General features: G+C 47.2%; 1 protein-coding gene across 1 annotated transcript in view; it reads right to left on the bottom strand.

Moving 5' to 3' along the window:
* VWF (von Willebrand factor) overlaps nucleotides 1-26,377 on the bottom strand; it is a 271,073-nt gene that overhangs the window by 14,831 nt on the left and 229,865 nt on the right. Inside the window, exons 44-46 of the mRNA XM_077468547.1 lie at nucleotides 10,649-10,783; nucleotides 8,946-9,129; nucleotides 5,288-5,328 (exon numbers count right to left, since the gene is read on the bottom strand). Of these exons, the coding sequence (XP_077324673.1) occupies nucleotides 5,288-5,328; nucleotides 8,946-9,129; nucleotides 10,649-10,783 (360 nt within the window). The remainder of the gene's footprint in view (nucleotides 1-5,287; nucleotides 5,329-8,945; nucleotides 9,130-10,648; nucleotides 10,784-26,377) is intronic.

The raw sequence follows: 26,377 nt of genomic DNA, 5'->3' as shown, positions 1-26,377 counted from the left end.
TCTCCTTTGCTTTTATATGCATTTTTACATTGGAGTTAAGCCACCCAGGACTTCTGTTTGCTCTTTTAAATTAATAACCCAATGGGATGCATTGGCTAATGCCCTTATTTAATATGCTCTTAAAGCAAACCCCTTCTCTCCTCTGTGTTGTTTGTTCCTAAGATTTTATTCCAATTCATGCCTTCTAGCAAGGTTCGTAGTTTAGGAAAGTTGGCTCTTTTGAAATTCAGTGTCTATGTATTCCCTTTATGTTTCATATTTGTGTGATTATACTGAAGCCAATTGACATGTGATCGCTGTTTCCTAAATTGCCCCATATTTCCAAATCCATGATCAGGTCTGTATTGTTGGTAAAGTTCATTGACAATTATTAAGCAGTATGTGTGGGTGTAAAATGATTTAAACATATTAATGTTTTTTATTATAATTATTGATATGGGATTTATTATATTCATTTATTATGTGTATCTGTATTTAGTTACATGGAGACATTTGTATATTGTAATAGTACATCCAAATATACTGTACCTATACCTACAAAAAAATTGTGGCCGCATAGTTTTTGCCTAGGTTTCCATAAGTTAAAATGGCAATTTACTTTCTGCCGTCAATTATAACTTGGAAGGAAGGGCTGAATAGATTGTGTATAAATACCACTTCCAAAATGGCACAGGCTAGCTGGATGCCCACAAATGGAATAGCAGCCTTTGATGTCACAATAATGTACCCCGGCTCAGACACGCAGAACGGCAGCATCTATGGTGCTTGCATGTGTTGAATGTATTAGGTGCCAGTATTAAGTGCACATTTCAATGTGAGTTTAATTTATGGTAGTTTAAAGGGGATTTTTTTATTTTAATAAATTTGTTTCTTGATCTTGTCATTTTTCTATATGAGGGACACTGAAGATCCTTTTAGAGCTATCCATTTTACCAGTGGCATATTGAAGGATTGTGGATATAAGCACTACCCCTTTAGAAATAAATGGGTCATGGAGCTCTGGTTAGTGCATAAGTGGTTTGGATCACTGGGAAATCACCTCACTAAATAATTTTGGACTATTAATGGGAGCACAAATAGAGTGTAATTACGCTAAATATTGATTTATCACTTTGGATATTCTATCTTCACTGATTTATGCTTGGAAATGGAAAACACTTTATTGGACTTTTATTTACTGTATATTGATTTATGCTGTGTTTAGATATACATTTTTATTTGTTGTTTGCATACAGTATCAAAGCAAATACAATTGTCATACTTTATGGTAGGTAGCCATTTTTTTGCTCATTACAGCTTTGCAATACTACACAGTGCTTCAGGGCTAGTTCACTAATGTAAGCTCAGTGACTGCTGTTTTTTCCCCAGTGCAGTCAGTGATCAGGGCCACATGTCACTGCACTGCAGCACAATGCACTGGAGCTTCAAAGAAAGTAATAGAAAAGTAAGCAGTACAATGCATTGACGCTTTAAAGAAAGTAATAGAAAAGTAAGCAGTACAATGCACTGAAGCATCACACCGTTGCCTATCGGACTTGATACTGACAGCTGCCCACACAGTAAACTTTGCACTTTACTGTACAAGCAGTCCTTTCTGCTCCTGTGATGTCTGGGTGTCCTATGCAACAGAGAAATGTTCACAGGACAAGAAGCACGGAACACAATTCATTCTACATAATGACTGGTACAGGTATGGCCACCCGAGAAAGCCTCCCTCTGGGGAATGAGGCTGCCTTCCCTAGCAACCAAACATCTGCTGCCAATCTTAATTACTCCCTTGATCTGTGTTATTAAGTGCTGCATCTTATTTTTAGTTGAAAAAAATAATTAATTTCCAAACAACATGGCCAAGCAGTTGCATAGTATGTTTTTTACCAAGGTTTCACCAGGTAAGAAACTCCCGTATTTCTAAGTAAACTGCTCATGTCGCAAACCCCTTTATAATTTTAGAAACTCCATTACTACTGTGTGAAAAACAGCTTACTCTCCAGGTGTTGTCATGTCTCTAAGTGCTATGTGTTCATGCAGCAATCATAATCATAGCCATTGTGTGTGGCCACTTCTCTTCCTTGGTTTGTCACGCCCGAGCAGGTCTATACCAGGAAAAAGCTCCCTTGACACAGCAGATGCTTCTGTTGTTCATTGTGAGCTGTTGTTTCAGTTGACGTTCCTTCTAAGTAAATCTGTAGTCTGCAGGATAACACTTTTAAAGCTGGCCATTGACAGGTAGATTATTTTTTTTGGATCTGCCAGCAGGCTGAGCGCAAAAATCAAAAAACTAACAGTTTCCTAGATCCACACAAATGGACACTGTAATCTAATAGCAGGACCTGTCGCAGTCAGAATACATTGATCAGCAGCTGCAGCTGCTGATCAACAAAGTTTTCCATCAAGAATGACTTCTGTCAAGCAGGGACAGCCACACACTGGACGGAATTCAGCTGGCCCTTGCTGAACCAGTTGAATTTTGATCCCTTTATGGCCATCATATACGGTATCTTACAAAATGAGTACACCCCTAACATTTTTGTAATTATTTTACAATATCTTTTCATGTGACCGGTCAGTGAGGAGGCTTACCAGATTAAGAGGACTCAAATGGGCACATGCTCAGTGAATCAACAAGGAATATGGATAGTCCAATTGAGAGGATTTGGTCTAACAAGTTAGCTGCTTCTGAGGACTGCTTCTCTGACATCTCTTGACCAATTGGACTATCTTCCTTCCTGATCTGGAGCCCAGACATGGAGGTCCCATACTTTGGTGTTTACATCATATGCCTTGTCGACTCACTAAGCATATGCCCATTTGAGACCTCTTACTCCGGTAAGCCTCCTCACTAACCAGTGGTGGTTCTATTGTCCGTGTCTTCACTTCAACACTGATGTCACATGGAATTACACTTCTGGCTACATAATCTGTTTTCACCGTTTATCCAAGGACTGTTATATTTATGGTTTTAAAATATTTACATGATGGCACATGGACTTTAGTTTGGGGGTGAATTTCACATCACTTTTCACAGTTTTTTGTGGTCATTGCACATTATATATTAGTATATATATGAATTTTATCATCATAAATTTTTGAGCGCTGCACAAAATTGTATCTTTCACAGTCAGATATAAAGAAAAGAGCATAAAAACACTCAAGTGTGAATGGAGGCTCACTGGCATAATAGGAACCTCAAGGTACATGTATAGTAAATAGTTTTAGTTATCTTCTAGACAGACATTGGAGCATTGAAACCTTGGGCAATACTGAAGTCACCTAAGAAGCTGGTGCTTAACCCTGTTTTCTACCTCCTGAACCATGTTATTGAATAAAGTGATGAATGGGTTTGCTGATTAATTTGAAAGCATCAGAGAAGGTGAAGGTATGTACTTAACTGAAGTCAGTATTTGCATATTAGAGCTTCCTGGATTTCATATCTCTTGGGGTACTCTAGAAGATATTTATCCCTATGTAAAACCACCTAAATATACCTGCTATACAATTTAATAGTACATACGTGAATAGAATTTTAGTGTCACTTTAGGTTTGACAGACTAGAACTACAATGGCGCGTACACACAATCGGACCATAGTACGCCAGACAATTCAATCGTGTGTGGGCTCCAGTGGACTTTTTCATCATAAAGTCCGGCGGACTTAGAAAGTAGTTTTGACTCAAAATTTGTGTGCCAGACTTGGCTTTCAGCGGACAATCCGTTCATCAGTGTGCTAGTCTGGCGGACTAAGAATGACGCATGCTCTGAAGCAAGTACGAGAAGGAAGCTATTGGCTACTGGCTATTGAACTTCCTTTTTCTAGTCTCGTCGTACGTGCTGTACGTCATCGCGTTAGAAATCGCCGGACTTTCGGAGTGTCCGTGTGTGGCCAAGTCCGTTCGTTATAAAGTCCGGCGGATTGTTTGCCGGACCAATTCCACTGGACAATTCGATCGTGTGTAAGCGGCACAAGAATTACTTTTTTTAGTTTTGGATAGGGTGGAGATGGATTAGAACACCTGCCAGTTTTTATTTCTGTCTGTGCCCAGTTCGGGGAGATTCGCCCTCTCTGTTTGTCTTGTTTACCATTATCACCGAGAAAGTGACCGAAAGTCCCAAATTGTGGATTGTCATCAGAACAGTAATTGCTGAGAATTCTTCCAATGGGAACACTAGTTCTGGTAACAGTCAGGGATTTCCCTCATTTTATGGGGATTTCCTCTTGCTTCCAGTTATGGCATTGGGTCAGAGTTAAAAGGAAATCTTTCCAATGGAACAAAGATGGCAATAAACGTGAGAAGGGTCATAACCCTCCTTTACTCTACCCTTATTGAAAAAAAAGTTTCTTTAGGTGCCCATTAAAAAAGGGTACAGTTTGCAACTTAATACTTATTAATAACACAAATAAGAATTGTATATTTCTAAACTGCTTCTTCCTTTTTTATCCAGTTAACAGATGACTTTTACATAGTTACATAGTAGGTGAGATCTAAAAAAAAGACATCAAGTCCAACCTATGTGTGTGATTATATGTCAGTATTACCTTGTATATGCCTGTATGTTGTGGTCGTTCAGGTGCTTATCTAATAGTTTCTTGAAACTATTGATGCTCCCCGCTGAGATCACCGCCTGTGGAAGGGAATTCCACATCCTTGCCGCTCTTACAGTAAAGAACCCTCTACGTAGTTTAAAGTTAAACCTCTTTTCTTCTCATTTTAATGAGTGGCCACAAGTCTCTTTAAATTCCCTTCTGCAAAAAACGTTTTATCCCTATTGTGGGATCACCAGTATGGTATTTGTAAATTGAAATCATATCCCCTCTCAAGCGTCTCTTCTCCAGAAAGACTAAGTTCAGTGCTCACAACCTTTCCTCTTAACTAATATCCTCCAGACCCTTTATTAGCTTTGTTGTCCTTCTTTGTACTCACTCCATTTCCAGTACATCCTTCCTGAGGACTGGTGCCCAGAACTGGACAGCATACTCTAGGTGCGGCCATACCATGGTCTTCTAGAGCGGGAAAATTTTACCTCTGGAATTAATCCCCTTTTTAAAGCATGCCAATATTCTGTTTGCTTTGTTAGCAGCAGCTTGGCATTGAATTCCATTGCTGAGCCTATCATCTACTAGGACCCCCAGGTCCATTTCCATCCTAGATTCCCTAGAGGTTCTCCCCCCCAGTGTACAGATTGCATTCATATTTTTGCTACCGAAATGCATTATTTTACATTTTTCTACATTGGACCTCTTGCTTTTGCTTTCTTTAAATAAAGCTTTAATTCGATAAATTGTTTCTTACCCCAATAATAGTTCCATTGAGTGTACAGCCTGGGATGGGATCTGAAAAAATACAGATTATAATTTGAAAATATTTTACTTAGTACAAACAACAGTAACAGGGCCCTCTAGAACATACGGCAATGGCGCGAAAGTGTACCCCTGGCCTGAAATGAATGGAGCTTACATGTCCACTCCCTTTGTGACTGAGCTGGTGTAGGTGCAGAAATTACATGCCATAAAGCGGGATTGAGGTGGAGATGGTTTTGTAACTATTGGCATGATAAAAAAGAGCCAGATTTGTATTAATATTATGTTAACCAAATTTGTTGTTGGGAATAAAAGTAGTTTATAAATAATCAAAACTGCATTTTTTTCTGTGATCTCCCAGTGTAATCACTATGTCTGGGATGTCAGTTTGACAGCTTGGTCCTGACACAGATGGGGCGATGCAGACACCTCATCAGCTGGACCCTCTTTGAGTCTTGTTCAAAAGAGGCTCGAAGTTAGAAAAAAAAGAAAATAGGTGGAGAGCCTCATGACAAGGGGGACAGAGGAAGCAGTGTAGGATAGGGTTAATTAGAGACAGCAGGAGAATATGCTACTTACCAGGATTGGTAAATTTGTAGAGGATAGGAGGGCTGCAGGAGGTATACAGGGTGGGATTTGTAGAGGTGGCAAAGCCGTTGGAACCACTGGATGTAGAGGAAACTTCCCACCCTCCCCACCCTTTGCATTGGATCTCTTTTAGTGTTGGTCATAGCGTCAAGGTGGTTGCGGTCTTCGGAGGCATCCAAATTTTTTGTAACAGTTCATAGTAGGGACCCATCTAAGGCATGGAGTCCTCTCTTGTATCCCAGTTAATGGTGGGTTACATAGTTACATAGTTAGTAAGGTTGAATAAAGACACCAGTCCATCCAGTTCAACCTGAGTGAGTGTCTACAATTGTCCCTATCCCTGTACATCGCACACTCACATTGGTCCCTACCTTTAAGGAGCCCACAATCCAAGGTCCCCATTCATATACTAGGGCCAGTTTTGGACAGAAGCCAATTAACCTACCTGCATGTCTTTGGAGTGTGGGAGGAAACCGGAGTACCGTTAACTGGGAAACTGGGAAGTTGAAACTAGGAGGTATATGCGGAAAGTTGTGTTGTCCCGGAGCTGGTGTAGTGTGGCTGGGGATCTTTAAGTAGTCAAGCAGATACAAACCTGATGTTGGTTCATTGTGCCTCCTAAGATCAGCAACCTTTATGTTATGGTTATTTGATTATGATTATTAATAGTTGAGAAGAAATGTTACCATTTGGTTATTTGTTAATAAATGGCTGCTGCAGCCAAAATGTCTCCATACTGGTATTGTTATCATTTGATTAAAAGGGGGATAATTTGGGGGTAGGTAGTGGTACCTTTTACTAAGGGGTTGTGAACATCTGTGATACCCTAGTCATGTATTGGTATCTTTAATAAACAGTTTGGCTTTTTATGTACTGTAGTACTATTTCTATGTAAATGACAATGTAAATTTCCCAAATCTCTAAGAAATTACAGATATATCTTGTGGTGATGATGTCCCAATTACCAAGTAATATATTTCATCTGAACTACTGGCTTTTACATCAACTACCTTGCAGGGAGTCTGACATATCACTGTAGTGCATAACTGGGGGCTAGGGATAAGCTTCGTGTTGGAGTCGAACATACGTTCGACTCGAACATCGGCTGTTCGCCCGTTCGGCGAATTCCGAACGTTATGGGCCGTTCGCGCCAAATTCGTGTGGCGCTCACGGCCCACAATGCACTGCGATGGCGCAGTGCATTGCTGGCTCATGATTGGCCAAGCATGCACTGTGACCCCGCATGCTTGGCCAATCACAGCGCCGGCAGCGAGGAAATCCATGATTGGCCACAGGCAGGATGCCTGTGGCCAATCATAGCTCAGGCTGTGTAGTACACGCCCCAAACTATATAAGGCCGCCAGCGCGGCGGCCTTGTGTAGTGTGTTGGCATCTGTAGCAGTTAGTGGGTGTTCTGTGTACCTTCAACACAGTATACACTGATCGTTATCGGACGATTTTTTGTTCTTGCTCTTCTGTAGTGGTTGTTGTCTGCGTGCCCTGACCGCAGTATACACCGCTATATTCCCCTATATAGCTAGCGATATATCTATCTTTTATAAGTAGAGCTGTCAGTCAGTGTTAGGAGATTGTGCGTGCTGTCTGCGTGCTCTGAACGCAGTATACACCGCTATATCCACCTATATAGCTAACTATCTTGCTCGTTTTAAATAGAGCTTTCAGTCAGTGTTAGGAGATTGTGCTTGCTCTCTGCGTGCTCTGAACGCAGTATACACCGCTACATCCACCTATATAGCTAAATATCTTGCTCGTTTTAAATAGAGCTTTCAGTCAGTGTTAGGAGATTGTGCGTGCTGTCTGCGTGCTCTGAACGCAGTATACACCGCTATATCCACCTATATAGCTAACTATCTTGCTCGTTTTAAATAGAGCTTGCAGTCAGCGGTAGGAGATTGTGCGTGCTGTCTGCGTGCTCTGAAAAAGACGGACGGCAAAACAAATTATACAGGGGTGATAACCCTTCCCTATGTTTTCGAAAAAGCTTAAAAATAGTTTTTTTGACTGGAGCTACACTTTAAAAATGTACCAGTTGAAAAGTACAAACAGATTCAACTTAACACAACAAACCTACACAGTCCCTGTCTTGTTTGCACCGCCTGTATACTGCTGTTCTGAGTATATAGGGCCTGGGGGCCACACGTATTTCCTTTTTTTAATATGGGTACGGGGTTCCCCTTAATATGCATACAAGACCCAAAGGGGCTGGTAATGGGCAGGGAGGGCTACCCATGCCATTTTTCTCAATGATTTTCAACCATATTGCAGGAACCAGATATAACATTAAAACCGCAAGCAGTTTTAAATGACGTTATTTCCGTTAAATCATTTTGTGCAGGGACTGTTCTAAACACGGGAAACACGTGGCACTTTACAGGCATACTACAGACACCCCCCAGGCACGATATTTAAAGGAAAATTTCACTTTTTTTTCACTTTAATCGTCATTAAAATCAGTGCTCCCGCCAAAACGGCCATTTTTAAAACTTTTTTTTGCATTGACCCATGTCCCCTGGGGCAGTAGCCAGGTCCCCAAACCCTTTTTAGGACAGTATCTTGCATATTAGCTGTTAAAATTAGCACTTTTAATTCGAACGTTCGAGTCCCATAGACTTCAATGGGGTTCTAAAGTTCGTACGAATTTGGGGTCCGTTCGAAAGTTCTGGTGCGAACCGAACCGGGGGGTGTTCGGCTCATCCCTACTGGGGGGCTAACCAAAAAAAAATAAAAAATACTTTTCTTGTTTGCTCAAGAAGGGACTTTGATTGATTTAGAACACACTACCCTTTCAGAGAGGGGCAAAAACAGGGGCAAATATGGATGTGTAGCCAGCATCAGATCCCTTGCTGCAAATAAAATAGTTCCCTGTTGTGTAAAATGTCTGCTAAGAGCTTACCAGCATAATGATTATAAACATAGTTGCCCTGTTATTTTTATATCATTTAAAAACAAAATAGTATAAATCAGAGATCTTTTTAACAAATATTTGCCTCCCCCAAAAAATAGCTGTCGAGGTACCAGATATGAAAAAAATGGAGACTAACCACAACGGCAAGTGGGACAGCACTCTGCTCCGTGAACGCACTTCAGTTCATAACCACTTTGGCAGTTCTTGGTCTCAATGTCAGAGCAAGACACATTCTTCTGAAGAGTAAACACTTCTCCATTCACTTGTGTGCATTCATTAAAGATGCAAGGATCCAATGGAGACGCCCACCGTGCACCAACCTGCAGCAAGCCAAAATAATCAATGTAGAGGTAAAATGTACATGATTCAAAAAATGTAAAATACAGCTTGATGGGCTGTTTTGTTAAACATTATCATATGATTTATATATACTGTGTATATAAATCATTTGTTGCAGTCCTATAAAGTTCAAGCTACTAGTAACTATAATAAAACATTACAATGCCCACTATAGTTAACCAACATGGGTCTGGGTAGCAGGACCACTAGGGAAGGTGCTTTCTGGCATGTCCACAAACCCAGAGCTCCACTCATCTTCAACAAGGCAATGGTAACACCAATGCTATGCAGGTGGGCAGTGGCAGATGTCAGTACCTTCTATGAGACACTGTTGTTGTGGGACAATCTTACATTTTAAACCCACAAAAGAAACTGAAGTGAGTGTTGTGAACTTGTAATGGCTAAATATGGGATAAGCTTGAACGTAATGCTTACATTTCCTAATTATGTTTTTGTTCAATATGGTTATTTTATATTTGTCATTCAGCGTAACAAGAGTACCTGTAACATGATTTATACATAGTCCTAATCGTACATACAGAATATCAAAAATACATCAGTAGAACATGACCATAAGATGAACACAAATAACCATAAAAGATTAATAGGTAGAGTGGAGAAGTAGGGAGAACAATAAACTGATCAGCCCTCTGAATGCCCTAAAAGTTTAGAAGGTTCACATCAGAGCCAGCAAGTGGAACGTGTGTAGTCCAGTGGTACAAAACCACAAAATACTTGTCTCAAATTTTTCATGTAACATTACTTGGGCAATCCTAGATCTAATTTTCGATAAAAAAAGGAGTAACAATCTTTCTTTTATATTAAGATATAAAATAAAAGCCGAGACAGTTGGGACATTTAAGCGTCTAAGGAAAGTCCAAGCTTTATCAAAAGCCACCTAAAAATAGCATGCTCTTCCAAAATATATTTTTCACATTATTCCATTTCTTTGATCTGAGTTTCATTTATATTTGCCCACACCGAGATTCACGCATGCCCTTAAAGTGGAGCCAACCTCAAAACGTATGATTTGTTATGTTACAGTGAACAGGTAGAAATGTTAACAGTGCCTAAACTATACCCTAAAATATACCTTCTGAAAACTAGCATTGGACTTCTTGGGATTTGAACGTGCCTAATAACTCCTTTGCCTACAGTCTCGTAGCTATGAATCTACAGGATGAGGTCAAAGGCATCATGCTCTCTTACTGCTAGTCTCATGGGATTCCGATTGAGATTTGGTGATCTGACTACAGTGCTGCTCACTGTTTTTCTTGCTGAAGGCTCTGACATGATGAAGCAAAACCCAGAGCCTCTACCAAGATGACTGCCTCCACACAGACACAGTGCAGGACAAGGCATGGGTAAATCAAAAATTGGGAAAGATCAGGTGCAGGGTGCTTATAGGCAATATTACTGACTAGTCCTTTGCTCTCTGCTTGCCTTTTTGAGCACAGCTTTCAGAGTTTCTCTTTAAAAATCAAAAATAAATTTACTTACACTATAAAAATGACTTGTGCTCTCAGATTCATCAAAATCTCCTTTATGTTCTCCAAAGTGAGGCATCTCTTGTTCACACACTGCCCGCTTACATGTCCCACAACACTCATTTTCCCGGGTCACATATCTGAAACCCTAAAAGACATTGAAGCTCGTTAGTGAAATCTGATTTCAAATTGACTACTTTCAACAAGTTATAATTTTTCATAAAATAGTCTCTTTAAAGTTATGGAGCAGGTACTACATGGTATTTCAGTATATAGATTATACAGTGCCTTGAAAAAGTATTCACACCCCCTTGAAATTTTTCACATTTTGTTATGTTACATTCAAAAACATAAATGTATTTTATTAGGATTTTATGTGATAGACCAACACAAAGTGGCACATAATTGTGAAGTGGAAAGAAAATGATAAACAGATTTCAGCATTTTTTACAAATAAATCTGTGAAAAGTGTGGCGTGCATTTGTACATTTGTATTCAGCCCCCTTTACTGTGATACCTCTAACTAAATCTAGTGGAACCAATTGCCTTCAGAAGTCACCTAATTAGTAAATAGCGTCCACCTGCTTTTAATTTAATCCGAGTATAAAATACAGCTGTTCTGTGAAGCCATCAGAGGTTTAGTAGAGAACCTTAGTGAACAAACAGCATCAAGAAGTCCAAGGAACGCACCAGACAGGTCAAGGATAAAGTTGTGGAGAAGTTTAAAGCCGGGTTAGGTTATGAAAAAAAATCCCAGGTTTTGAACATCTCACAGAGCACTGTTCAATCCATCATCCGAAAATGGAAAGAGTATGTCACAACTGAAAACCTACCAATACATGGCCGTCTAGGTAAACTGACAGGCCGGGCAAGGAGAGCATCAATCAGAGAAGCAGCCAAGAGGCCCATGGTAAATCAGGATGAGCTGCAGAGATCCACAACTCAGGTGGCAGAAGAAAGCCATTGTTGAAAGAAAGCCTTAAGAAGTCCCGTTTGCAGTTTGCGAGAAGCCATGTGGGGGAAACAGCAAACGTGGAAGAAGGTGCTCTGGTCAGATGAGACCAAAATGTAACTTTTTGGTCTAAAAGCAAAAGACTATGTGTGGGGGAAAAAATAAAACTGCACATCACCCTGAACACACCATCCCCACCGTAAAACATGGTGGTGGCAGCATCATGTTGTGGGGATGCTTTTCTTCAGCAAGGACAGGAAAGCTGGTCAGAATCCAAGCCAAATACAGGGCAATCTTAGAAGAAAAACTGTTAGAGTCTGCAAACAACTTGTGACTGGGGTGGAGGTTCACCTTTCTCTCCCTTTTTGAGCTCTGGTGTACAGGGACTGCAAGAGACTGATACCAATTAAAATTCAAGGGCTTAGGCTGGTAAAGGTACAGCTGTTCTCACCCTCCCCTCCGCTGGGTGAAGACAATTGCTGATTCCAATGTCAGCACTGTCTGTGTTGAGGAGGGAATCGTGCAAGCTTCTTTCCTGAAAGAAATTTGCACCGTGTATGACCTGCCTTACACTGCTTGCATTAAACAAAATAAATGTAATGATTTAACAGTGAACTGCTTTAATTCGTGTTTTTTCATCTGCCTGTAATTCAGCTTTAAAAAAGTCAGTTGTGTCGCTTTGCCTACAAAAATTTTTTTTTTTTTAGCATTTTCATGTCAGCAGTGAAGTAAAAATAGCAAACCAGACACACACCGAGAACAAATAAGGAGGAACACAACAGTGATATGAATTAAGATAACCAAAAAGCAAAATACACTTCGGGAACATGATACCATTTTTCATTAGGGCTCGGTTTGCACTAGTGTGGGCTGTGTGTTAAGGTTGTGGGATCACACTGCTCTTGCGAGGCGCACGGGGCAGCCATTCATTCTAAATGGCAGCAACAACATTCATTCTGAATGGCATCTCAGCCCACAGCGTGATTGCGGGTGCGGGAACCACAGGGAAACCACGTGGTCAAAAAGACTATACGGTTGCATTTTTAAAAAGGTGCGTGCCATGTGGCTTTCACATGGCACAGCAGCCTATTCAAATGCATGGCTTGCACTAGTGTGAACCGAGCCTAAAGCAGTATTAAACCCAAAAACAAAAATGTATTAAACGGCTGTTACCATTTCTTAGATGTGATGTCTACATAAGTTATTTTTTTAAGGCTTTTTTTCCCTTTATTTTCACTTGGTGATCCAGGCAGTAAGTCGGTTTATTTTCAACTTACTTTGCTAGACCAAGTTGTCCAAACAAAGCAGCAGTTAGAGAGATATACACCACCGCTCTAGGTGAATCCAGAGAACACTGAGATAATTGCTCCAGGTGAAGAGATCCGGGTGCGAGCCATAGCATGCGAACAATGTAGATAATTAAGGAACTCTGGACGGCCGCACTCCAAAACTAAAACGGTGCCTTTATTCAAAAAATTACAGGAACACAGCAAGTGACATCACAGCAAAAGGTAATAACAGCATTTCACACTATAACAAGTGCTTATTCATAGCTTATTCATTCATTCACCAGCTATGAATAAGCACTTGTTATAGTGTGAAACGCGTCAGCTGTTATTACCTTTTGCTGTGATGTCACTTGCTGTGTTCCTGTAATTTTTTGAATAAAGGCACCGTTTTAGTTTTGGAGTGCGGCCGTCCAGAGTTCCTTAAATATCTACAAAGCAGCAGTTAGAGTGTTGGGACAATCCATGTGTTTCAATTTTTTTGAAAAAAATGTGTGGTATATACAGGAGGGCATGCCACACCAAATAGAGTATCTTTGGGAGGAGTATCATTTTGACCAGACTGGCGTGTCCCATAACACCCAGGGGTAGTCTGGTCCAAGTCTGTGTCTTGATCTTGATCAGGGTATACAGGGGTTCAATGTTCAAGGGTATATAGTCTGCAAGCGATCTAGTAACTTGCACTCCAAGGTACTTGATCAAGGAGACCCTAGGGAGAGTCGGGGGGGGGGCGTGGGGGAGGGGGCAAAATGGTCAATCGGGAGGATCTGGGATTTAGACCAATTAATACTCAGACCCAAGTGGCTACTAATACATTCTATGGAGTGGAGGGCTGCAACAAGGGAGGGACCCTAGTCGGCTAAGTATAGGAGCGTATCGTCAGCATACATCCCAATCTTTTCTTCCAGATTCCCTACCCTAAGGCCACGGATGCTGGTGTCTGCATGAACCATGATGGCCAATGGCTCCACAGCCAATGCATACAGCATGGGGGAAAGGGGGCAACCTTGTTGGGTCCCTCTCTCCAGCGGGAATTGGTTGGAGGGCCAGCCGTTCACAAACACCTTGGCCTTCGAGATAGATACAGGAGCTGAACCCAGAGAATAAAGTTGGGGCCAAGTCCAAATCCCGAGAAGCACTCCCACAGGTAGTTCCACTCCATGGAATCGAAGGCCTTGGTGGCATCTAGGGCAACCACGACCCTTGAGCCAACTTCATCATGGGACCCCTGAATGTTCATGAATAGGCAGCGAATATTCATAGCAGTGTTTTTCCCTAGCATAAAGCCGGTCTGTTCAGGGTGGATCAGTGACAGAATGACCTGGTTAAGACAGGAGGCAAGAATCTTAGCCAGTATTTTAATGTTGACCTGTAGTAAGGAAATAGGTCTATACAATTCCGGGTATTTAGGGTCCTTACCAGGCTTGGGAATTACTACAATTTGGGCTTCTCTCATAGGGGGGTAGGATTCCTGAGTCGAATATGGATTTGTATAGGTCATGGAGTTTTGGGGGTTAAAATTTCAGAGTAGGTGGCATAAAATTCAAGCTGTAACCTGTCTGATCCTGGGGCCTGATCCTGGGGCCTTAGAAGTGCCCAGACACGAAATATCCTCCATAGTAATGGGAGAGTTCACATTGGCCGTCAGTCAATTTAGGAAATGTAATTCTTGCTGGTGTCTTGGGGAGTGTGAGTGACCTGAGAGGTGTAGAGTGCACGATAGAATCTCACAAATTTGTCTGCCACTTGTTGCGGATCAGTGATATCGTTCCCCTGGGTGTCAATCAACGACACCACCACCGGGGGGCGCGAGTCTAAATGGGCGAGATACACAAGTAGTTTGACCGATCTTTCTCCATACTCAAATATCTTTTGACTACAGAAAAAGATGCGTTGCAGTCAGGCAGACCAGGGAGACTTGCGGCGCTCCGGGATCTAGGCCGAAGCCATGGTCTGTCCCACAGGCAGCCCCCGGACAGGAAAGTCTGACGAGAGCGGCCTCGGGCGGCACCCTAATAAGATGGAAGGCTCCGAGGATTGTGCAGGAAAGAAGGCAGGCTTGCTGGGATGCAGAGGCTGGGTAGGATTGGCAGGATTGAAGCAGGATGGATGTTGCAGGAGTATGGACAAGCGGAGCACTCACTACATGCGTCCTACACCATTGCTCTCTAGGCCACGTCCTGGGACAATCCCTTTAACCTGACAGGGGTGCTTACAATGGTCAGCTTTTATTTACTTTTATTTACTTTATGTAAAACTTTTAGCCAAAAAGGAAAACAATGTTGGCTGTAACTACTTATAAAGTGTTAGCTGGAGTTCAGCTTCAATTTGCTAGTCAAGTCCATCTAAATCTGCTAGTGTAACACTACCCTCTCCCAAGACTGATAATGCTGCTGTCCAAAAATGTCTGCTTTACTACTTAATGGGGTTGTAAAGGTTCCTCTTTTTCTTTTTTTAACAAACATTTCATACATACCTCCGCTGGGTAATTGGTTTTGTACAGAGTGGCCCCGGTCCTCCTCTTCTGGGGTCCCTAAACAGCGCTCTTGGTTCCTCCTCTTCTCGAGTGTCCTGTTGGAAAAGTGCCCTCCGACTGGACACCCGTGCGGGTGCATTCCCGTGTCCTGCTGCTTGAAACAGACAGCAGGACTCGGCTCCACCCCCCAACACCCGCATCATTGGTTTGATTGGCAGCAGCAGGAGCCAATGACTGTGCTGCTATCAATCTATTAAATCAGGGCAGGAGACACCAGCCGTAGCTTGTGTGCTTGTTTCCGTCACGGGAATTACGGGGCTCAGGTAAGTATAAGGGGGTTCTGATGGGGCTGCTGCACTAAAGAAGGTTTTTCACCTTAATGCATAGAATACATTAAGAAGGATAACTCCAAAGATATACAACCCCTTTAATTCAAAATGCAGACAACCTAATACTGGAAGTGTGTTACTGGCAGGATCACCAGCTCAAATAAAGGGGGGGGGGGGGGAAGGCCCCAAAAGAAAATCAATGCAGCCACCACATCTAAGGATTAGTAAGCTGCAATATATTATATTTTTGTTGTTTGGGTTTAAAGTGGTTGTAAAGTCAAACATTTTTTTACCTTAAAGGGGTTGTACACCCTCGTGTTTTTTCACCTTAGTGCATCCTATGCATCCTCCTGCTGTCTATCTCCCTTGTTACCTCCTCTCATGCTCGTCTTCAGGACTTCTCCAGAGCCTCTCACATCCTCTGCCCCGGTATATCTGATCAGCCCCTAACCTGTCCACTTTTAGGAGATCCCTGAAAACTAATTTATTAAGAGAAGCCTATCCCACGCCCACCTAACAACTGTCCCTGAGCCACCCCCAGCAAATCATTCCTCACATTTATTACCTTTTATACCACCAACCCCTCCCTTTAGAGTGTAAGCTCTGCGAGCAGGGCCCTCCTGTCCCTTCTATATTGAGTTCAATACAATTCAGTACTGTATTGAGTACTGTACAGTACTGTATTCTGTATTGAGTTCAATACAATTCAGTACTGTAATTGTGCTGTCCCCACTCTACATTGTAAAGCGTGGTGTAAATTGTTGGCGATAATACTAATAATAATAATAATTGGCTCCCGCTGCTGTCAATCAAATCCAATGACGTGGACGCTGGGGGGCGGAGCTGAGTCCGGCATACGTGTCTATAAGACGCTAATTCTGGGCTCGGGAGAGCACCGGCACGTTAACCCCCCTGGGAGAGCGCTTCTCCTAGGGGGTTATATGATGCGAGGAGGAGCCATCGGGGGACCCCAGAAGACGATGATCAGGGCCACTCTGTGCAAAACGAGTTGCACAGTGGGGGTAAGTATTACATGTTTTTTTTTTGTTTTTTTTTTAAACAGGAAGGTTTACAATCACTTTAATGCATTCCTTGCATTAAGGTAAAAATTTTTTACAGTAGGTGTCAGCATTGCCCCCTCAGCCCCCTTTACTTACCTGAGACTTCAGCACTGTGCACGTCTGCAGATCTTCCCTCCCCTCACTTCCGGGCCTCACTGGCTTTGCTGAGGCAAAAGGAGCCATTGGTTTCCAGACTTCAGTGCGGTCAATCAAAGCCAGTGATGAGGGAGCGGGGGGGGGGGGGGGGTGCAGAGTCCCACTGTCTGTGTTAATGGATGCAAGAGAGGGACTCAGGTACGAGCATGAGGAGGGGCCAGGAGCGCCGGCGGGGGACCTGAAAAGAGTAGGTTCCCGGCCAGAGTAGATAAGTATAGACATTTTTGTCATTTATTTCTTTTTTTAATTTACCTTTACAATCCCTTTAATACTGCTTTAAAGGTGTAGTAAACCGCATCATTTTTATTTATTTTAAACCCTGCAAAGACATAATGTGCAAATATGCATCGCATACTAGCATATTATGTCTTTACCTTGCAGAGTTTAATTTAAATATGCATCGCATACTAGTACATTATGAAATACTTACCTTAGAACGAAGCCCTCCTGACAGCTCGCCACTGCTGAGAGGGCTTCCATCTTCACCCAGTCTTCTTTCCAAGTTCGTATGCTCCGCCAATCTGATTGGCAGACCCATAATGATGTCACTCGCTGGAGTGACAGCACGGGGCTCTGAAGGGACGGCACGGGTATACTATACTGTCCCTTCAGACTTCTCCGGCTGCATGCAGTGTGAATATCTCCTAAACCGTGCAAGTTTAGGAGATATTCACAGTACCTACAGGTAAGCCTTAATATAGGCTTACCTGTGGGTACAAGTGCAAAAATAGACTTTATTTTCATTTTAAATGTACCATTTATTTTTTTTCCATAATGCTTGTTCCCATTAAAAGCGACATCGAGATTACCAGCCAGCACACATCCCACATTGCCTTGTTTGGACTACTGTCTGCTGATTGACTTTGTCACCCCAAAAAAACACAAATGAGGTTTTCACAGGGATCCAGGTGCTTGTCAAGTGGCTGGAGTGTAATTAATCTGAAGGTTAGGTTGTAATAATACAGAAAGCCCTGAGTCATGCTGTACACATAGAGTTTTCAGGTGCACTGCACACATGAATAAGAACAGCTGCACAATTCCATATTACATAAAGGTTAACCTCCCTTTCTTTTTTTTGTGCCACAAAAATTTAAAAAATAACTTTCACAAACCACACAACTAAATCACTGGCAAAATTACATCAATTTAATACATTTTTACGATACCATAAAAAAAAAAACCACACAGCATTGATTCAAAGACCATGAACAACTTTCAAAACCTTATGAAGACCCTACTTGGAAGAAGAGATCCAAAAGGCTTTTACAGTATATTAACATACAAAATAGATATGACCAGCCCATCTCAGGAAAAAATAAAACTATAAAATGCTATGATGATATGGATCACCCATCCGTACTTCATGAAATATTCTCTACTAGATCATCATCGGTGCTAGCAATGTGGCCTCCACCTTAATTAGCCACAAATCGTGGAGTTGCCCAAGGCTCCTCAATTTAAAGAGCAGCACTTTTCATTCAAAAATGTGAATCCAATCATATATTTCCCAGTTTCTAGTAAATTTGGGTAATAGCCACCCCCCAATCATGTCTGCGAGGTCAACAAGGAGAGGTAGGTGTTCCCATGCCACTATGAGGGGGTCAGCAGCGTCTCTGTGTCCACAGGCAAATGTGTAGTCCTCAGGTGGACTGGCTTACTAAACCAGCCTCCTCATCCTCTATGACCCAAGCTGACACTAGTTTGCAGTTCACTACAGCTGCAAAAGTGGCTTATTCTGCCTCCTTGTCCACAGCTACTCCTGCCATAGCCCCAGCATCATGCATGGAGGAGTAAGCTGAATTATTTGAACACAGTGTAAGCAACTTGCTTCTTGAGGATGCACAGCCATTACTTGATTCTGATGTTGGTTCTGAGGTTGAGGAAGGTAGGTAGGAACATGAGCCTACAGAGAGGGGATAACACTGATAAGCAATAAATTGACAGTCATGTTCCCCTATGAACTTGGGCCTGTGTGTACTATATTTTGGCCAGAGGCGTAACTCGAAACCTCAGGGCCCCGATGCAAGAAATCAGGAAGGGCCCCCCCCCCCCCGAAAAGCATGATTTTGATACTATATTTTTTTCCACTGTAGAACAAAGTAAAACATTTCTGTGCAGCCTGTGTCCCGAGTGAAACCTGTGTCACCAGTGCAGTGGTGGTACTGGAGGGGGGTGGCAGTGGTACTGGAGGGGGATGGTGGTCCTGGAGGTGGGTGGCGGTGGTGGTCCTGGAGAGGGGTGGCAGTGGTACTGGAGGTGGTGGCAGTGGTACTGGAGGTGGGTGGTGGTGGTGGTACTGGAGGGGGGCTGATGGTGGTACTGGAGGTGGGTGGCGGTGGTGGTACTGAAGGTGGTAGCGGTCCTGGAGAGGGGTGGCGGTGGTACCGGAGGTGGGTGGCGGTGGTACTGGAGGCTGGGTGGTGGTACTGGAGGAGGGTGGTGATGGTACTGGAGAGGCATGATGGTCCTGGAGAGGGGTGGCGGTGGTACTGGAGGTGGGTGGCATGGTGGTGGTACTGGAGAGGGGGTGGCGGTGGTACTGGAGGTGGGTGGCGGTGGTGGTACTGAAGGGGGGTGGCGGTCCTGGAGAGGGGTGGCGGTGGTACCGGAGGGTGGGTGGTGGTACTGGAGGAGGGTGGCGATGGTACTGGAGAGGGATGGTTGTCCTGGAGGTGGGTGGCGGTGGTACTGGAGAGGGGGTGGCGGTGGTACTGGAGTGGGTGGTGGTGGCACAGTCTGGAGGGGTGGTGGCAGTCTGGAGGGAGGGTGGTGGGCTGGTGGTACAGGGGGGGGGGGGTGGTGGCACTGGAGAGGGGATGGTGGCATTGGAGGGAGGGGTGGCACTGGAGGGCGGTGGTGGAACAGTCTGGAGGGCGGTGGTGGAACAGTCTGGGGGGGGTGGTGGTGGTGGCACAGTCTGGAGGAGTGGTGGTGGTGGCACAGTCTGGAGGAGTGGTGGTGGTGGCACAGTCTGGAGGAGTGGTGGTGGTGGCACAGTCTGGAGGAGTGGTGGTGGTGGCACAGTCTGGAGGGGGGGATGGTGGCATTGGAGGGAGGGGTGGCGGCAGTCTGGAGGGGTGGTGGTGGTGGCACAGTCTGGAAGGGTGGTGGTGGTGGCACAGTCTGGAAGGGTGGTGGCACAGTCTGGAGGGGTCTGGAGGGGTGGTGGTGGCACTAGAGGGGTGGTGGTGGCACTAGAGGGGGCTAGTGGCAGTCTGGAGGGGTGGTGGAGGCACTAGAGGGGGGGTGGTGGTGGCACAGTCTGGAGGGGTGGTGTTGGCAGTCTGGAGGGGGGGTGGTGGGCTGGTGGTACAGGAGGGGGGGTGGTGGCACTGGAGGGGGATGGTGGCATTGGAGGGAGGGGTGGCACTGGAGGGCGGTGGTGGCAGTCTGGAGGGGGGGTGGTGGAACAGTCTGGAGGGGTGGTGGTGGTGTCACAGTCTGGAGGGGGGGTGGTGGTGTCACAGTCTGGAGGGGGGGTGGTGGTGTCACAGTCTGGAGGGGGGGTGGAGGGCTGGTGGCACTGGAGGGCGGGTGGTGGCACTGGAGGGGTGGTGGCACAGTCTGGAGGGGTGGTGGCACTGGAAGGGGGTGGTGGGCTAGTGGCACTCGAGGGGTGGTGGTGGCACAGTCTGGAGGGGGGGTGGTGGCACTGGAGGGAGGTGGGGGTAGCGGCACTGGAGGGGGGTGGTGGTGGCACTGGAGGGGGGTGGCACAGTCTGGAGGGGTGGTGGTGGCACAGGAGGGGGGGGTGGTGGGCTGGTGGCACTATGGTAGCACTGGAGGGGTGGTGGTGGCATTGGAGGGAGGGGTGGCACAGTCTGGAGGGGCGGTGGTGGCAGTCTGGAGGGGGGTGGTGAAACAGTCTGGAGGGGTGGTGATGGCACTGGAGGGCGGGGGGCACAGTCTGGAGGGGTGGTGGTGGCACTGGAGGAGGTTGTGGGCTGTTGGCACTGGAGGGAGGTGGTGGCACTGGAGAGGGGGTGGTGGACTGGTGGCACTGGAGGGGGGGTGGTGGTGGCACAGTCTGGAGGGGGGGTGGTGGTGGCACAGTCTGGAGGGGGGGTGGAGGGCTGGTGGCACTGGAGGGCGGGTGGTGGCACTGGAGGGGTGGTGGCACAGTCTGGAGGGGTGGTGGCACTGGAAGGGGGTGGTGGTGGCACTGGAAGGGGGTGGTGGGCTAGTGGCACTCGAGGGGTGGTGGTGGCACAGTCTGGAGGGGGGGTGGTGGCACTGGAGGGAGGTGGGGGTAGCGGCACTGGAGGGGGGTGGTGGTGGCACTGGAGGGGGGTGGCACAGTCTGGAGGGGTGGTGGTGGCACAGGAGGGGGGGTGGTGGGCTGGTGGCACTATGGTGGCACTGAAGGGGTGGTGGTGGCATTGGAGGGAGGGGTGGCACTGCAGGGAGGTGGTGGCACAGTCTGGAGGGGCGGTGGTGGCAGTCTGGAGGGGGGGTGGTGGAACAGTCTGGAGGGGGGGTGGTGGTGGCACAGTCTGGAGGGGGGGGTGGTGGTGGCACAGTCTGGAGGGGGGGGGGTGGAGGGCTGGTGGCACTGGAGGGCGGGTGGTGGCACTGGAGGGGTGGTGGCACAGTCTGGAGGGGTGGTGGCACTGGAAGGGGGTGGTGGTGGCACTGGAAGGGGGTGGTGGGCTAGTGGCACCCGAGGGGTGGTGGTGGCACAGTCTGGAGGGGGGGTGGTGGCACTGGAGGGAGGTGGGGGTAGCGGCACTGGAGGGGGGTGGTGGTGGCACTGGAGGGGGGTGGTGGCAGAGGAGGGGGGGTGGTGGGCTGGTGGCACTATGGTGGCACTGGAGGGGTGGTGGTGGCATTGGAGGGAGGGGTGGCACTGCAGGGAGGTGGTGGCACAGTCTGGAGGGGCGGTGGTGGCAGTCTGGAGGGGGGTGGTGAAACAGTCTGGAGGGGTGGTGATGGCACTGGAGGGCGGGTGGCACAGTCTGGAGGGGTGGTGGTGGCACTGGAGGGGGTTGTGGGCTGGTGGCACTGGAGGGAGGTGGTGGCACAGTCTGGAGGGGTGGTGGTGGCACTGGAGGGGGTTGTGGGCTGGTGGCACTGGAGGGGGGTGGTGGCACTGGAGAGGGGGTGGTGGGCTGGTGGCACTGGAGGGGGGGTGGTGGCACTGGAGGGAGGTGGTGGCACAGTCTGGAGGGGCGGTGGTGGCGAACAGTCTGGAGGGGGATGGGGTGGAACAGTCTGGAGGAGGGGATGGGGTGGAACAGTCTGGAGGAGGGGATGGGGTGGAACAGTCTGGAGGAGGGGATGGGGTGGGACAGTCGGGGGGGGGGGATGGGGTGGAACAGTCTGGAGGAGGGGATGGGGTGGAACAGTCTGGAGGGGGGGATGGGGTGGAACAGTCGGGGGGGGGTGGTAGAACAGTCTGGAGGGGGGGTGGTGGTGGCACAGTCTGGAGGGGGGGTGGAGGGCTGGTGGCACTGGAGGGCGGGTGGTGGCACTGGAGGGGTGGTGGCACAGTCTGGAGGGGTGGTGGCACTGGAAGGGGGTGGTGGTGGCACTGGAAGGGGGTGGTGGGCTAGTGGCACTCGAGGGGTGGTGGTGGCACAGTCTGGAGGGGGGGTGGTGGCACTGGAGGGAGGTGGGGGTAGCGGCACTGGAGGGGGGTGGTGGTGGCACTGGAGGGGGGTGGTGGCAGAGGAGGGGGGGTGGTGGGCTGGTGGCACTATGGTGGCACTGGAGGGGTGGTGGTGGCATTGGAGGGAGGGGTGGCACTGCAGGGAGGTGGTGGCAGTCTGGAGGGGGGTGGTGAAACAGTCTGGAGGGGTGGTGATGGCACTGGAGGGCGGGTGGCACAGTCTGGAGGGGTGGTGGTGGCACTGGAGGGGGTTGTGGGCTGGTGGCACTGGAGGGGGTGGTGGCACTGGAGAGAGGGTGGTGGGCTGGTGGCACTGGAGGGGGGGTGGTGGCACTGGAGGGAGGGGGTGGCACAGTCTGGAGGGGCGGTGGTGGCGAACAGTCTAGAGGGGGATGGGGTGGAACAGTCTGGAGGAGGGGATGGGGTGGAACAGTCTGGAGGGGGGGATGGGGTGGGACAGTCGGGGGGGGGGGTGGAACAGTCTGGAGGAGGGGATGGGGTGGAACAGTCTGGAGGGGGGGATGGGGTGGAACAGTCTTGGGGGGGGGATGGGGTGGAACAGTCTGGGGGGTGTGGTAGAACAGTCTGGAGGGGGGGGGGCTGGTGACACTGGAGGGGGGGGTAGTGGGCTGGTGGCACTGGAGGGCAGGGGGTGGCACAGTCTGGAGGGGTGGTACTGGAGGGGCGATGGTGGGCTGGTGGCAATGGAGGGCAGGTGGTGGCACTGGAGGGGGGTGGCGGGCTGGCACAATCTGGAGGGGGGGTGGTGACTTACCGCCAATCAGTCGATGATGATGATCGATTCCCCCTCCTCAGAATCCTGCAGAGTGAATCCTGCAGAGTGACGTAAAGTTCCTCCACGAAGCGTGCCTCCGCTGCTCCTTGCTTCAGAGAGTGCCTTCACTGCATTGGCTGAAGGTTTTTTTGTGTCGCAGAGTCGCAAGTGCGACTGGGCCCTGTAATTTTCGCCCACTTCAGGGGGCCCACCGGCAGCCCGCCCGCTGCCCGAGGGGCCCACCTGACTGTCCGGCCGGGGGTGTGCGTGTGCGGTGTTATTAATGTCAGGTTCATGCCGTCCTTCACCAGCTTGAGAGAAGTGCTCGGTTGGCTCCGCCCCCGCCTATCCAGAGCGACTGTAAGGGAGGCGGGGGCGGAGCCAACCGAGCACTTCTCTCACGCTGGTGAAGGACGGCATGAACCTGACATTAATAACACCGCACACGCACACCCCCGGCCGGACAGTCAGGTGGGCCCCTCGGGCGGCGGGCGGGCTGCCGGTGGGCCCCCTGAAGTGGCCGAGAATTACAGGGCCCAGTCGCACTTGCGACTGTTGCGACCCTGATAATTCCGCCACTGATTTTGGCCTCTTCACATAAAGCTTGCTCACTTTGGTGTAAAAACTTATTATTTCCATCCAAAGTCTGCCAAAGAGACACCAGAATTTATCCAAAAAAAACTCTAATCTTGTTTCGAGTGCACTAAATTGTGACCTCATCATACAGACTGGCTCCCCAAGCAGTTTGCAAAATAAAGAAAACTTGCAGGGAAAATCAATTTAAATGTCTTTTTTTATATACATATATGTCAGTTTTGCTGTAGCAGGTTCTTGTCAGGATAACTCAGTGCTCCTGCTCCTCATTCCAGCATCCAAGTGTTGGCTGTTGCATTCCCCCTGTCTGTGTTCACCTGCAAGGTGATTGATCTGGTCAGTCACCTGATATAAGCAAACCGAACATTCTATCCCTTGCTTGTGATAGAGACAGAGACAATTATTCCTGATCAAGCCTCCTGTTTGTCTGCCCTGCTTTGCTGTTGGATTTCCCTGTGTATGACCCAGATTGGATATTGGACTATTCCCTGAACTCCGCCTGCCTTTTATCTAGACTGTCATTGGATCGGTTTTTGACTATTCCCTGAACTCAGTCTGCCTTTTCCCGGGACTGTTATAGAACCACGCTATCTGTCTGCTAAACTGCAAGTAGTCTGTTGTTTGCTCTGTTCACATCTGCCCTGGTGTGGTGGCCAGGCACTATAGCATTATGTATAAGTCCTGGGAGCAACCAAGTACTAGTAGGCCCGCTTGCCTTAAGGGAAAGGGGGCTGCTATAGGTGAAGCACACCGTAGCTAGCTATAGTGTCTGACCACCTGCATTAAGTTAGACGTAACATTCGTGACAGTTCAATACATGGTACAGATGCACCACTTTACAGGCAGACTAAGGGGACTTCCCTTAACCACTTCCTGGCTGGCCTGTAGCAAAATGGTGGCCGGGCGGTGGTTCAGTTATCCTGACTGTGCATCATATGAAGTCCAGCAGGATAAGCTGCAATTGCACGCTCTAGGGGGCGCACATGGCGGCGATCGGTGGTGCGGCCTGTCAGTCTGACACACCGCATCACCGATCTTGGTAAAGAGCCTCTGTTGGAGGCTCTTTACCACGTGATCAACCATGTCCAATCCCGGCTGATCATGATGTAAACAGGAAGAGCCGTTTATTGGCTTTTCCTCATTCGCATCTGACAGACGCAAGGAGAGGAGAGCTGATCGGCGGCTCTCCTGATGGGGGGGGGGTCTGGTATTGAAGTGGTTAAAGGAATTTTTCATTTTTATTGTTTCGCTTTAAGCATCATTAAAATCAATGTTTCTTTAACCACTTGCCTACCAGGCACTAACACCCCCTTCCTGCCCAAGCCATTTTACAACTTTCAGCTCTGTTGCACTTTGAATGACAATTGCGCAGTCATGCTACACTGTACTCAAACACATTTTTTATCATTTTCTTCACACAAATAGACCTTTCTTTTGGTGGTATTAAGGGCCGGTTCACACGAATGCAATGGCAGACATTGTATGTAATGCGCAGCACACTGCTGTTTACATTACATGCGATGTCTGTGCGGGTGCGATGTCAGCCATACAGATAGCATGGCTGATTTAGCACCGCATTCAGTGCAAACACGCACAGGACTCTTTTTTCTGTTCGGACCAGAATCGGATCACATGTGTGTTCACACATATGCGATCCGATTCATGTCCGAACTGTTAGTTCGAAGTGCGATATGCGAGCTGAAATGGGGGTGTCTTTAACATATAATGACACTTCCCAGCAGTTTGCATATGGCAGTGTGAACTGCCGTGCATGCCGGGTGCGATGCAGGAACCCACAGTTGATTCACAGGGTTCTCGCATCGCAATAGTGTGAACCGGCCCTGAATAACTGCTGGGTTTTTTATTTTTTATCAAAAAAAAAAAAGACCAAAAATTTTGGGGAAAAAAAAGGGTTTTACTTTTTTCTGTCTGTAAATTTTAAAACTAAGTAATTTTTCGTCTTCACTGATGTGCACTGTTGAGGTAGCACTGATAGGCTGAACTGGTGGGCATTGATGAGGCAGCACTTATGGGCACTGATGAGATGGCACTAATGTGCCTCACCTATGGGCACTGATGGCCACTGGTAGGCAGCACTGGCGGGCACTGATAGGCGGAACTGTGGGCACTGATAGGCGGCATGGATAGGCGGCACTGATGGGCTACACTGATGGGCATTGATGGACAGCAGTGATGGGCATTGATGGGCAGCACTGATAGGCGGAACTGATTGCCAGCACTGACTGCCATGGCTAATGGGCACTGATTTGTGGCACTTGTGGGCAGTGGTGGGCACTGACTGCTGCCACTGGGGGGCCCTGTATGCTGGCATTGGTGGGCACTGTATGGTGGCATTGGTGGGCACTGTATTGTTACACTTTATTTATTTATTGTAATCAGGGCACTGATGATCAGTGCCCTGATTATATCCTTAGATGTCCCCCTGTGAGAAGATGCTGCTGATCGGCTCTCCTCTCCTGACACTCTCAGTGTGAGGCGAGGAGA

Source organism: Lithobates pipiens, unplaced genomic scaffold (assembly GCF_037356315.1).
Source record: "Lithobates pipiens isolate NorthernLeopardFrog02 unplaced genomic scaffold, aLitPip1_a1.2 Scaffold_8, whole genome shotgun sequence".
NCBI classification, from domain to species: domain Eukaryota; kingdom Metazoa; phylum Chordata; class Amphibia; order Anura; family Ranidae; genus Lithobates; species Lithobates pipiens.
This window is presented reverse-complemented; position numbering and strand designations above follow the sequence as displayed.